The 12795-nt window shown below is 42.8% G+C and overlaps 1 protein-coding gene across 6 annotated transcripts in view; it reads left to right on the plus strand.

Moving 5' to 3' along the window:
• LOC135548859 (BRCA2-interacting transcriptional repressor EMSY-like) overlaps positions 1-12795 on the plus strand; it is a 28485-nt gene that overhangs the window by 3683 nt on the left and 12007 nt on the right. For all 6 annotated transcript variants that reach the window (XM_064978895.1, XM_064978897.1, XM_064978896.1 and 3 more), the window contains 6 exons: positions 225-484; positions 947-1190; positions 6782-7000; positions 7191-7340; positions 7536-7709; positions 8205-8341. In XM_064978895.1, coding sequence (XP_064834967.1) covers positions 225-484; positions 947-1190; positions 6782-7000; positions 7191-7340; positions 7536-7709; positions 8205-8341 — 1184 coding nt within the window. The remainder of the gene's footprint in view (positions 1-224; positions 485-946; positions 1191-6781; positions 7001-7190; positions 7341-7535; positions 7710-8204; positions 8342-12795) is intronic.

Genomic DNA, 12795 nt, shown 5'->3' on the forward strand with positions numbered 1-12795 from the left:
AGAGGTTCCATGTTTGATTATTCCTTTACTTTGGAAAGAAAAATAACTGTTTAAGAGCATTGCATTGGTTAAGGGTTCTCGGTGTAACACTCCTTAAACAGAGCCTGCAAATCAGAACATTGCAGAACCTCTTAATGTATCAATACATTTTTTTGTCTCAAATTCCATTTGTCTCTGTCTGTACGTTTAGTTTTTCTCTCCCTCTGTCAAACTCTCACTCCCAGGCGTTAGCTGCTCTGACGAGGACGAGAAGCCACGCAAGCGGAGGCGGACCAACTCCTCGAGCTCCTCCCCTGTGGTGCTGAAGGAGCTGGCCAAGGTTGCCCCTCCCTTGTCCAAGACCATCACCGTGCCAGTAAGCGGCAGCCCCAAGATGAGCAACATCATGCAGAGCATCGCCAACTCGCTGCCACCGCACATGTCCCCCGTCAAGATCACCTTCACCAAACCCACCACCCAGACTACCAACACCACCACGCAGAAGGTGAGCAGGAGAGAACTGTCCGTAATTCCTAAGAAAGCCTCTTCTTCTCTAATCAGTCAATATAGTGAGTTGTGAGGCAAATACTATAGGAATGTTTGAATGTGTTTTGTATGATCGTAATTATTGCATAATGTCTGCGAACTTGATGTGCAAGTGATTTTGTACATACACTGAACAAAAATATAAAGCAACAATTGTAAAAGATTTTACTACGTTACTGTTCATATAAGGAAATATGTCAATTGAAATTAATTAATTAGGCCCTATGTATTTTAATTGACTGAGCTGGGGCCCCACAAAAGGGCTTTACTATAGATAGAAATAGTCCTCAGCCCCCCCCCCCAGACAATCCCATTTTTTATTTCAGCCTACACTTTACATGATGCGTTACTATTTTTGTTCAGTATATGACCTTGATTGTACGTGGCTGTATAACTTACTATATAATATATGATTTGTCAGGTAATCATTGTGACGACCTCTCCAAGCTCCAACTTCGTTCCCAACATCCTGTCCAAGTCTCATTCGCACAACTACGCGGCGGCCATGTCAAAGCTGGTTTCCACCTCCATGCTGACCTCGGCCAGCCAGAAACAGACGGTGTTCATTCCGGCCAGCTCAAGTCCCTCCTTGGCCCCCAACGCGATCGCTGTGACCACCGTGGTCTCTTCCAGCCCGTCTGTGCTCATGTCGACCATAGCGCAGAGTAGGTTTGAGTGTGCCGCAATATCAAATTTTACTAGTCACATACACATTTAGCAGATTTTATTGCGGGTGCAGAGAAATGCTTGTGCTCCAACAGTGCAGTAGTATCTGAGTGCCTTCGTATCTAAAAACGATTCACAACAATAAATCTAAAAGTAAAAGAATGGAATATATACAGTTGAAGTTGAAAGTTTACATACACTTAGGTTGGAGTCATTAAAACTCGTTTTTCAACCACTCTACAAATGTCTTGTGAACAAACTATAGTTTTGGCATGTCAGTTAGGACATCTACTTTGTGCATGACACAAGTAATTTTTCCAACAATTGTTTACAGACAGATTATTTCACTTATAATTCACTGTATCACAATTCCAGTGGGTCAGAAGTTTGCATACACTATGTTCACTGTGTCTTTAAACAGCTTGGGAAATTCCAGAAAATGATGTCATGGCTTTAGAAGCTTCTGATAGGCTTATTGACATCATTTTAGTCAATTGGAGGTGTACCTGTGGATGTATTTCAAGGCCTACCTTCACTCGGTGCCTCTTTTCTTGACATAATGGGAAAATCAAAACAAATCAGCCAAGACCTCAGAAAGAAAATTGTAGACCACCACAAGTCTGGTTCATCCTTGGGAGCAATTTCCAAACACCTGAAGGTACCACGTTCATCTGTACAAACAATAGTACGGAAGTATAAACACCATGGGACCACACAGCCGTCATACCGCTCAGGAAGGAGACGTGTTCTGTCTCCTAGAGATGAATGTATTTGGTGCGGAAAGTGCAAATCAATCCCAGAACAACACCAAAGGACCTTGTGACGATGCTGGAGGAAACGGGTACAAAAGTATTTATATCCACAGTAAAACAAGTCCTATATCCACATAACCTGAAAGGCCTCTCAGCAAGGAAGAAGCCACTGCTCCAAACCTGCCATAAAAAGCCAGACTATGGTTTGTAACTGCACATGGGGACAAAGCCCATACTTTTTGGAGAAATGTCCTCTGCTCTGATGAAACAAAAATAGAACTGTTTGGCCATATTGACCATGCTTATGTTTGGAGTAAAGAGGGGGAGGCTTGCAAGCTGAAGAACCTTATCCAAACTGAAGCACGGGAGTGGCAGCATCATGTTGTGGGGGTGCTTTGCTGCAGGAGGGACTGGTCCACTTCACAAAATAGATGGCAACATGAGGTGGGAAAATGATGTGGATATATTGAAGCAACATCTCAAGACATCAGTCAGGAAGTTAAAGCTTGGTCACAAATGGACAATGACCCCAAGCATACTTCCAAAGTTGTGGCAAAATGGCTTAAGGACAACAAAGTCAAGGTATTGGAGTGGCCATCACAAAGCCCTGACCTCAATCCTATAGAACATTTGTGGACAGAACTGGAAAAGCGTGTGTGAGCAAGGAGGCCTACAAACCTGACTCAGTTACACCAGCTCTGTCAGGAGGAATGGGACAAAAATCAACTTATTGTGAGAAGCTTGTGGAATGCTTCCCAAAACGCTTGACCCAAGTTAAACAATTTTAAAGGAAATGCTACCAAATACTAATTGAGTGTATGTAAACTTCTGACCAACTGGGAATGTGATGAAAGTAATAAAAGCTGAAAGAAATCACTACTATTATTCTGACATTTCGGATTCTTAAAATAAAGTGGTGATCCTAACTGACCTAAGACAGTTAATTTTTACTAGGATTTAATGTCAGTAATTGTGAAAACTGAGTTTAAATGTATTTCGCTAAGGTGTATATAAACTTCTGACTTCAACTGTATGTATGAAGGCCTCTTATGATTGCAGCTTACAACGAGCTGCCTTCAATTGTGTAAAAAATATTCTATAACAAATGATTCATCCATATTACACATAACAACCGAAGGTGTATGTAAACTTCCGACTTCACATATATATATATATATATATTAGATCGAGCAAAATACAGTAGAATGGAATACATTAAATATGAGGTGAGTAAACCAGTATGTAAACATTATTAATGTGGCCAGTAATTCAATGTATATTTTAATTTAACCTTTTATTTAACAAGGCAAGGCATTTAAGAACAAATTATTATTTACAAACCCTAACCCGGATTAGGCCAATTGTGCACCGCTCTATGAGACTCCCAAACACGGCTGGTTGTGATACAGCCTGGAATCGAATCAGGGTCTGTAGTGACTCCTCCAGCACTAAGATGCAGTGCCTTAGACCGCTGCACCACTCGGCAGCAGCCTCTAAAGTGTAGAGTTGCTTAACTGGGTGGAAGCTGGCGAGTGATGGCTATTTAACCATCTGATAGCCTTAAGATAGAAGCTGTTTTTCAGTCTCTTGGTCGCAGCTTTAATGTACCTGTACTGACCTCGCCTTCTGAATGATAGCGGGGTGAACAGGCCGTGGCTCGGGTGGTTGATGTCTTTGATATCGGATGCTGTAGGTGTCTTGGTGGGCAGGTGATGCGTTAGGCAGACCAAACCACCCTCTGGAGAGCTCTGCAGTTGCATGCGCCGTGCCAGGCTACGCTCTCAGTTGTGCATCTGTAAAAGTTTGAGGGTTTTATGGGACAGGCCAAATTGAGGTGCTTTTGATTTCAATACATAAATGGGACTTATCAAACATACATATATATTGATTTAAAAAGAGCGGTCCTATAAACACACCTACCCACTAACACATTTTGTTTTTGTAAATGGCAAGTTAAACGGTCAAAGACTGTCCAAATGGCTGGACCATTTCAGATCGTCAGTGATGTGTATGCCGAGGAACTTAAAAGGTTTCCACCTTCTCCACTGTAGTCCTTTCGACGTGGATAGGGGCGTGCTCCTTCTGCTGTTTCCTGAAGTCCACGATCAGCTCTTTTGTTGATGTTGAGTGAGAGGTTATATTCCTGGCACCACTCTCCCAGGGCCCTCACCTCCTCCCTGTAGGCTGTCTCGTCATTGTTGGTAATCAGCCCTACTACTGTTGTGTCGTCTGCAAACTTGCTTGATGATTGAGTTGGAGGCCTGCGTGGCCATGCAGTCATGGGTGAACAGGAAGTACAGGAGGGGGCTGAGCACCCACCCTCGTGGGGCCCCAGTATTGAGGATCAGCGAAGTGGAGGTGTTGTTTCCTACCTTCACCACCTGGCGGTGGCATGTCAGGAAGTCCAGGATCCAGTTACACATGGCAGGGTTCAGACCCAGGGCCTCAAGCTTAATGATGAGCTTGCAGGGTACTATGGTGTTGAATGCTGAGCTGTAGTCAATGAACAGCATTCTTCCATAGGTATTCCTCTTGTCCAGATGGGATAGGGCAGTGCGATGGTAATTGCATCGTCTGTGGCTTTATTGGGGCGGGAAGCAAATTGAAGTGGTTCTAGTGTCAGGTAAGGTAGATGTGATATGATCCTTAAACTAGCCTCACAAAGCACTTTGTGATGACAGAAGTGAGTGCTACGGGGCAATATTCCAATAGATGTCAAATGTGTTCCTTCCAGCAGTGTACAACAGATGTCAGTTGAATTGAAGAGTTTTACTCAGGATATATTAACAGCCTTCGCCAAATTAGGGAAAGCGTTTGTTGTTGTAGCTACCAAGACCGTTTTATATACAGTACCATTCAAGGGTTGGTCAAATAGCCCTTACACAGCCTCAAGGTGTGTTGGGTCATTGTCCTGATGAAGTACAAATTGTAGTCCCACTAAGCCCAAACCAGATGGGATGGCATATCGCTGCAGAATGCTGTGGTTGCCATGCTGGATAGGTGTGCCTTGTATTTTAAATAAATCACTGACAGTGTCACCAGCAAAGCACCATCACACCTCCTCCTCCATGCTTCATGGTGGGAACCACACATGCAGAGATCATCCGTTCACCTACTCTGTATCTCACAAAGACACGGTGTTTAGAACCAAAAATCTCACATTTGGCCTCAATCAGAGCAAAGGTCAGATGTCTACCGGTGTAATGTCCATTGCTCATGTTTTGTTTCCTGGACCAAGCCACTCTCTTCTTCTTGTTGGTGTCCTTTAGTAGTGGTTTATTTGCAGCAATTTGACCATGAAGGCCTGATTCACGCAATCTCCTCTGAACAGTTGATGTTGAGATGTTTTTTACTTGATCTTTCAATCATTTATTTGGGCTGCAATTTCTGAGGCTGGTAAATCTAATGAACTGATCCTCTGCAGCAGAGGTAACTCTAATGAAGTGATCCTCTGCAGCAGAGGTAACTCTAATGAACTGATTCTCTGCAGCAGAGGGAACTCTAATGAACTGATCCTCTGCAGCAGAGGTAACTCTAATGATCCTCTGCAGCAGAGGTAACTCTACGAACTGATCCTCTGCAGCAGAGGTAACTCTAATGAACTGATCCTCTGCAGCAGAGGTAACTCTACTGAACTGATCCTCTGCAGCAGAGGGAACTCTAATGAACTGATCCTCTGCAGCAGAGGTAACTCTAATGAACTGATCCTCTGCAGCAGAGGTAACTCTAATGAACTGATCCTCTGCAGCAGAGGTAACTCTAATGAACTGATCCTCTGCAGCAGAGGTAACTCTAATGAACTGATCCTCTGCAGCAGAGGGAACTCTAATGAACTGATCCTCTGCAGCAGAGGTAACTCTAATGAACTGATCCTCTGCAGCAGAGGTAACTCTAATGAACTGATCCTCTGCAGCAGAGGGAACTCTAATGAACTGATCCTCTGCAGCAAAGGTAACTCTAATGAACTGATCCTCTGCAGCAGAGGTAACTCTGGGTCCTGCTTTCCTTTGGCGGTCATCATAGCGCTGAATGGTTTTTGTGACTGCACCTGAAGAAACGTTCAAAGTTCAAAGATGGATTGTCATTTCCTTTTGCATATTTGAGCTGTCCTTGTAATAATATGTTCTTGGTCTTTAACCTTGTGGTAATCTTCTGTATGCCACCCCAACCTTGTTACAAAACATATGATATGCTCAAACACATTAAGAAGGAAAGAAATTCCACAAATGTCCTTTTATCAAGGCACACCGGTTAATTGAAATGCTTTCAAGGTGACTACCTCATGAAGCTGATTGAGAGATTGCCAAGTGCGTGCAAAGCTGCTCTCAAGGCAAAGGGTGGCTACTTTGAAGAATCTCAGATATATTTAGATTTTTACACTTTTGGTTACTACATGATTCCATGTGTGTTATTTCATAGCTTGGATATATTTACTATTATTCCACAATGTAAAAAATTATTTTAATAATGGAAAAACCCTGGAATGAATTGGTGTCCAAACTTTGGACTGGTGCTCGTTGAACATCTAATTCCAAAATCATTGGCATTAATGTAACAAACTGAATTGTTGAAAAGGTGGCATCCTATGACTTTGCCACTTTGACAGTTGCTGAGCTCTTCAGTAAAGTTATAATACTGCCAATGTTTGTCTTTGGAGATTGCATGATTGTGCTCGATTTTATACAGCTGTCAGCAACGGTGTGTGGCTGATATAGCTGATTCCATACATTTGAGATGTCCACATACTTTTGAATCCATCTATCTATTAAATACACATTTTAAACTGGAATTGTGCATCTCTGATTGGGACACTATTTCCTTTCCTCTCCCTGTACCAGGTGGCTCATCGGCAGGCGTGAAGGTGGCCTCTGCCAGGCTCCCCTCTCCTAAGACCATGGTGAGCTCTCCCACCCAGATTCTGTCCCAGTTCCCCAAGCAGCACCCGCAGTCCCCCAAGCAGCTGCAGCAGGGCTCCCCCATGGGGGCTGGCGCCATGGGCCAGGTCTCCAACACTCCCCCCAGCTCCAAGCCCATCATCCAGATCAAGCAGGAGTCAGGCGAGTACAGGGCGTAAACCCCAAACCCACTGGCGTTAGCACTCTACACTGAGTTTCCCATCATCATTCTAATGAGTGTGCAATGTTTCATTTTCTGGACCTTCTCGCCTGAACTTTGTGTACAGAAAATTTGGAGTGAGGACAAATATGTGACCTATGTAATTACTTACTTGTCTAATTGTTCCTATAGGTGTAAAAATCATCACCCAGCAAATGCAGCCCAGTAAGATCCTGCCCAAGCCCTCCTCTGCAGGCATGCCCAGCAGCAGCTCCTCCCCCATCATGGTCGTCAGTAGCAACGGGGCCATCATGACCACCAAGCTGGTGTCCCAGCCCACAGGTGTAATTTCTCATAGAAAACTCACTAAACAGACAGAACTCTAGTCCAAGCATGTATATAATACTCAATTAAGTTAATTGGTTAGTATATAAAAGCACACAGAACAACACCTATCTATAAATATTGATGTGGTGAAAGAAGACTGTGCTAAGCAAGGCCCTACTTAAATTGAGGAAAACCATTGTTTTTGTGCAGGCACCCAGGCCTCTTACTCGAGGCCCGCCATGAGCTCCACGATTGGAGCCAGGATGGCAACGTCGGCCAGTGGTGCCACCTATGTCAAGACCACCAGTGGCAGTATCATCACGGTGGTCCCGAAGACTCTCGCCACACTGGGCGGCAAGATCATCAGCAGCAGCATTGTGTCTGGTGAGACTGGTATTATTATTTTTATACAGTTTAGGGGTGTGAAAGTTTAAACATTTTAAACATAATTGCTGTTTAATACAAATATTTCTGTGTGTGTTATTTTAGTACATAATATCTTTGTTGTAAATGCTTTGGGCCCTAACTAGTGAAGAAACTCATGGACACAGATATAGAAAAATATATTAATACCTATTTTAAAAAGTTAAGTAATTTACCAACGTTTACATAGGTTACCAATATTATCTGTTAATCACCCAAAAAATAATTTAAATTCTGATAATATTGATAAATTACCGGGTGTTTTGCAACCCTAAGTGTTACCAATTCTGACGGACAATTCTGCAACTGAATGTTCAAATTATAGTGGCCTTAAAAGGTTGTCAAGTCAAACGCGACACCACTAGGTCTATTACAGTGACTGTATGTAAATTATAGTGACCTTAAAAGGTTGTGTTTTGGCAAACCTTTTAGATCTTCTTTGCCCCTCCATTGCAGGTACAACAACTAAGATCACCACCATTCCCATGACGTCCAAGCCCAATGTTATCGTGGTGCAGAAGACTACTGGCAAAGGAACGACCATCCAGGGTCTGCCTGGCAAGAATGTGGTCACCACATTATTGAACGCAGGGGTCAGTTCAACATATTATTAACATTATTATTATTAATTAAGCCATTTTGTGATGATACATTTTTATCTAGATTGTAATGATTTATTTCTGAATCTTTCAAATGTATTGACCCGACAACTTATTTTAGGTTTACAGGTAGTTCTAGTTTAGCCTTTCCGTCTGATCAGTCTATTGCTTTGAGCTTCATATTATACGTGAAGGTTTTTCATTTTAGTCATTTAGCAGACACTATTATTAATAGCGACTTAGATTAAGACAATCACATCACAGTCATAGTAAATCAGTGCTATTATCTTCTTGACGCTACCCATCCCGGTACCGGGATAATTGTCATCAGTAACCGCTGAATAGCATAGCGCCACAGTCAAATAATATTACTAAAAAATATTCATGAAATCACAAGTGCAATATTGCAAAACACAGCTTAGCCTTTTGTTAATCCACCTGTCGTCTCAGATTTTGAAATTATGCTTTTCAGCGAAAGCAATCCGAGCGTTTGTGTAAGTTTATCGATAGCAACATAACATTATGTACACTAATCATTAAGTAGCTAGGTCACGAAAATCAGAAAATCAATTTAAAAAAATTGTTTACCTTTGATCTTCAGATGTTTTCACTCACTAGACTCCCAGTTACACAACAAATGTTCCTTTTGTTCCAAAAAGATTATTTTTATACCCAAAATACCGACGTTTGTTTGTCCCATTATGTTCAGAAATCCACAGGAAAGAGCGGTCACAACAACGCAGACAAATTCCAAATAATATCCATAATGTCCACAGAAACATGTCAAACGTTTTTTATAATCAATCCTCAAGTGGTTTTAAAAATATATATTCGATAATATATCAACCGAGTGTGTAGCCTTTTCAATAACAGCGGGAGAAGCAATGACCGCTTTACTCAGTTGCGCAAAACTCACTCTGAGAGCCCTCACCTATCCACTTACGCAATGTGATCCTTTACGCTCATTTTTCAAAAGAAAAGCCTGAAACTATGTCAAAAGACTGACACCTTAGGGAAGCCAGAGAAAAATGAATCTGGTTGATATCCTTTTAAATGGAGGATAGGCATGCATAGGAACAGAGAGGTTTCAAAATAAGAGGCACTTCCTGATTGGATTTTCCTCAGGCTTTCGCCTGCAATATCAGTTCTGTTATATTCACAGGCAATATTTTTACAGTTTTGGAAACTTTAGTGTTTTCTATCCTAATCTGACAATTATATGCATATTCTAGTTTCTGGGGCTGAGAAATAGGCAGTTTCAAATAGGTACGTTTTTTAGCCAGAATACTGCCCCCTTCACGCAAAAGGTTAAGAAAAGACCAGTGAAAGTGTTGGAGCAAGAAAGGCAAATGACTATGGTAGCGTCAAATGTCACCCTATTCCTGATATAGTGCACTACTTTTGACCAAGGCCCATAGGGCTCTGGTCAAAAGTAGTCCACTATATAGGGAAAAGGATGCCATTTGGTACGTATGCTAATTATGGCTGTCAAAGTTAATGCTAGCTTTAATGCGTTACAATTTTAATGTCTTTCATTTTGTTGACGCCATTAACGCATTTTTCTTAGTTTGACCCCCTGAACCATCCTTATTTCAAATTCAAGCCCCGGCAGCCGATGCACTAGTTTGACAACTAGTTTACTAGCTAGCTACTTGTTTGACTGAATGATGGATAATGCTAGTAAATGGCAAATTCTATTTTAAAACCCTCCCAGATGGCTCTCTGGATAAAAACCAAATTAATTTGTATCTACTGCAAGGCTGAATTTGTTTAGCACCGAAGTACATTGAGTCTTTGTTATAATTTACAACCGAAACAGACGGCAGAAATACAAGTAACGTGAGCGATGTAGGACATCTTCGGCAGGCTAAGCTAGAAGAGTATGCACGCAGGAGGCCTGTGGACAAGTCGACGAGCAGCACATAAGCAATAGCCAAGTGGATAGCTACAGCTTGCAGGCCAGTCGACATTGTGGAGGATGAAGGCTTGAGGGATATCATTCGGATCTCATCGAATGACTCAACATATGAGTTACCCTCGAGCCACAAGAATTCACAAGCTGTATGAAAAGCGAGAGGGCTATGAAAGGAGTTGAAACATGCAGCGGCTGCTGTTCTCACTTGAGACCAATGGACTTTTTATTTATTTTTATTCTACCTTTATTTAACTAGTCAGTCAAGAATAAATTATTATTTTCAATGGCAGCCTAGGAACAATGCCTTGTTCAGGGGCAAAACAACAGATTTTTACCTTGTCAGCTCAGGGATTCGATCTTGCAACCTTTCGGTTACAAGTCCAACGCTCTAATCACTAGGCTACCTGCCACCTACTTTGGTGAGTAACCACAACTACCTTGGGGTTACTGCACATCACATCAGTGAAAACTGGACGCTGCATTCACACCCTCTGGCCATAATGAAGACACAAGAGGCACAATGCTGAAACGTATTTTTTGGGCATTTCAAACACAACCCACCAAACGTTGCAGAACTAGGACAACAGCAAGTTGCAAATGGGCAAAAGGAGTCGTCACTTGCACAAGATGTCACAACAAGATGGAATTCCACTTTGCAAATGGTGAAGCGTGTCCATAAAAACCAACAACCACTGAGGGATGCACTGGCCGAACAGAAAACGAACGTCACCATGCCAACCACAGCTGAACTGGACAAACTGCAGAAGCTGGAGCCGCTACTGGAGCCCTGCCGGTTATCTTTATCTCACTGTTAGTGTTATAATAATGTTTTGTGTGTGAGAGAGCTAGTGTGTAAATTGTGTGTGCGAGAAAGAGAGTGGTGTGCCTGTATTAGTCTCACACATGGATGAAGATCACCACAGCACTCGACCCAAGGTTTAAGGACCTGAAGTGCCTTCCCAGCCTGACAGGGGTGAGGTGTGGGCTTTGGTCAGCAACTTGCTGGAGGAAGAGAGGCCTGCACAGCAACCTGATAAAGCAACAGAGTCAGAGCCTCCAAAGAATAAAGCTGCCGTTTTATTGAGTTATTCTGAACCTGATGAAGAGGAGTCAAGCATCAACATGGAGGAATGTCTACTACAGTGGTGGTCATAGTATGCAGGTGCACACACCAGGCTGGCCTGCATTGCACCCAGGTACCTGGCGATGCCTGCCACATCAGTGCCTTGTTGTTTTCACTCTCTGGACATATCGTACAAAAGAAGAGAGCAGCTTTATCATCATGTCAACAGGCTTGTTTGACTTTAACTGGCTCAGTCAAAATAAATAGGAGGATGTCTGAAATGTGTAGTCACAGGTTTATGTTCAGTGGAATTCATGACGTTCTTGGACAGGTTTATGTTCTGTGGAATTCATGACGTTCTTGGACAGGTTTATGTTCAGTGGAATTCATGACGTTCTTGGACAGGTTTATGTTCTGTGGAATTCATGACGTTCTTGGACAGGTTTATGTTCTGTGGAATTCATGACGTTCTTGGACAGGTTTATGTTCTGTGGAATTCATGACGTTCTTGGACAGGTTTATGTTCAGTGGAATTCATGACGTTCTTGGACAGGTTTATGTTCTGTGGAATTCATGACGTTCTTGGACAGGTTTATGTTCTGTGGAATTCATGACGTTCTTGGACAGGTTTATGTTCTGTGGAATTCATGACGTTCTTGGACAGGTTTTTGCTCTCTGTGTCCGTAGAGACAGGTTTTTGCTCTCTGTGTCCGTAGAGACAGGTTTTTGCTCTCTGTGTCCGTAGAGACAGGTTTTTGCTCTCTGTGTCCGTAGAGACAGGTTTTTGTTCTCTGTGTCCGTAGAGACAGGTTTTTGCTCTCTGTGTCCGTAGAGACAGGTTTTTGCTCTCTGTGTCCGTAGAGACAGGTTTTTGCTCTCTGTGTCCGTAGAGACAGGTTTTTGCTCTCTGTGTCCGTAGAGACAGGTTTTTGCTCGTTGTGTCCGTAGAGACAGGTTTTTGCTCTCTGTGTCCGTAGAGACAGGTTTTTGCTCTCTGTGTCCGTAGAGACAGGTTTTTGTTCTCTGTGTCCGTAGAGACAGGTTTTTGCTCTCTGTGTCCGTAGAGACAGGTTTTTGCTCTCTGTGTCCGTAGAGACAGGTTTTTGCTCTCTGTGTCCGTAGAGACAGGTTTTTGCTCTCTGTGTCCGTAGAGACAGGTTTTTGCTCTCTGTGTCCGTAGAGACAGGTTTTTGTTCTCTGTGTCCGTAGAGACAGGTTTTTGCTCTCTGTGTCCGTAGAGACAGGTTTTTGCTCTCTGTGTCCGTAGAGACAGGTTTTTGCTCTCTGTGTCCGTAGAGACAGGTTTTTGCTCTCTGTGTCCGTAGAGACAGGTTTTTGCTCTCTGTGTCCGTAGAGACAGGTTTTTGCTCTCTGTGTCCGTAGAGACAGGTTTTTGCTCTCTGTGTCCGTAGAGACAGGTTTTTGCTCTCTGTGTCCGTAGAGACAGGTTTTTGCTCTCTGTGTCCGTAG

Source organism: Oncorhynchus masou, chromosome 11 (assembly GCF_036934945.1).
Source record: "Oncorhynchus masou masou isolate Uvic2021 chromosome 11, UVic_Omas_1.1, whole genome shotgun sequence".
Taxonomy (NCBI): domain Eukaryota; kingdom Metazoa; phylum Chordata; class Actinopteri; order Salmoniformes; family Salmonidae; genus Oncorhynchus; species Oncorhynchus masou.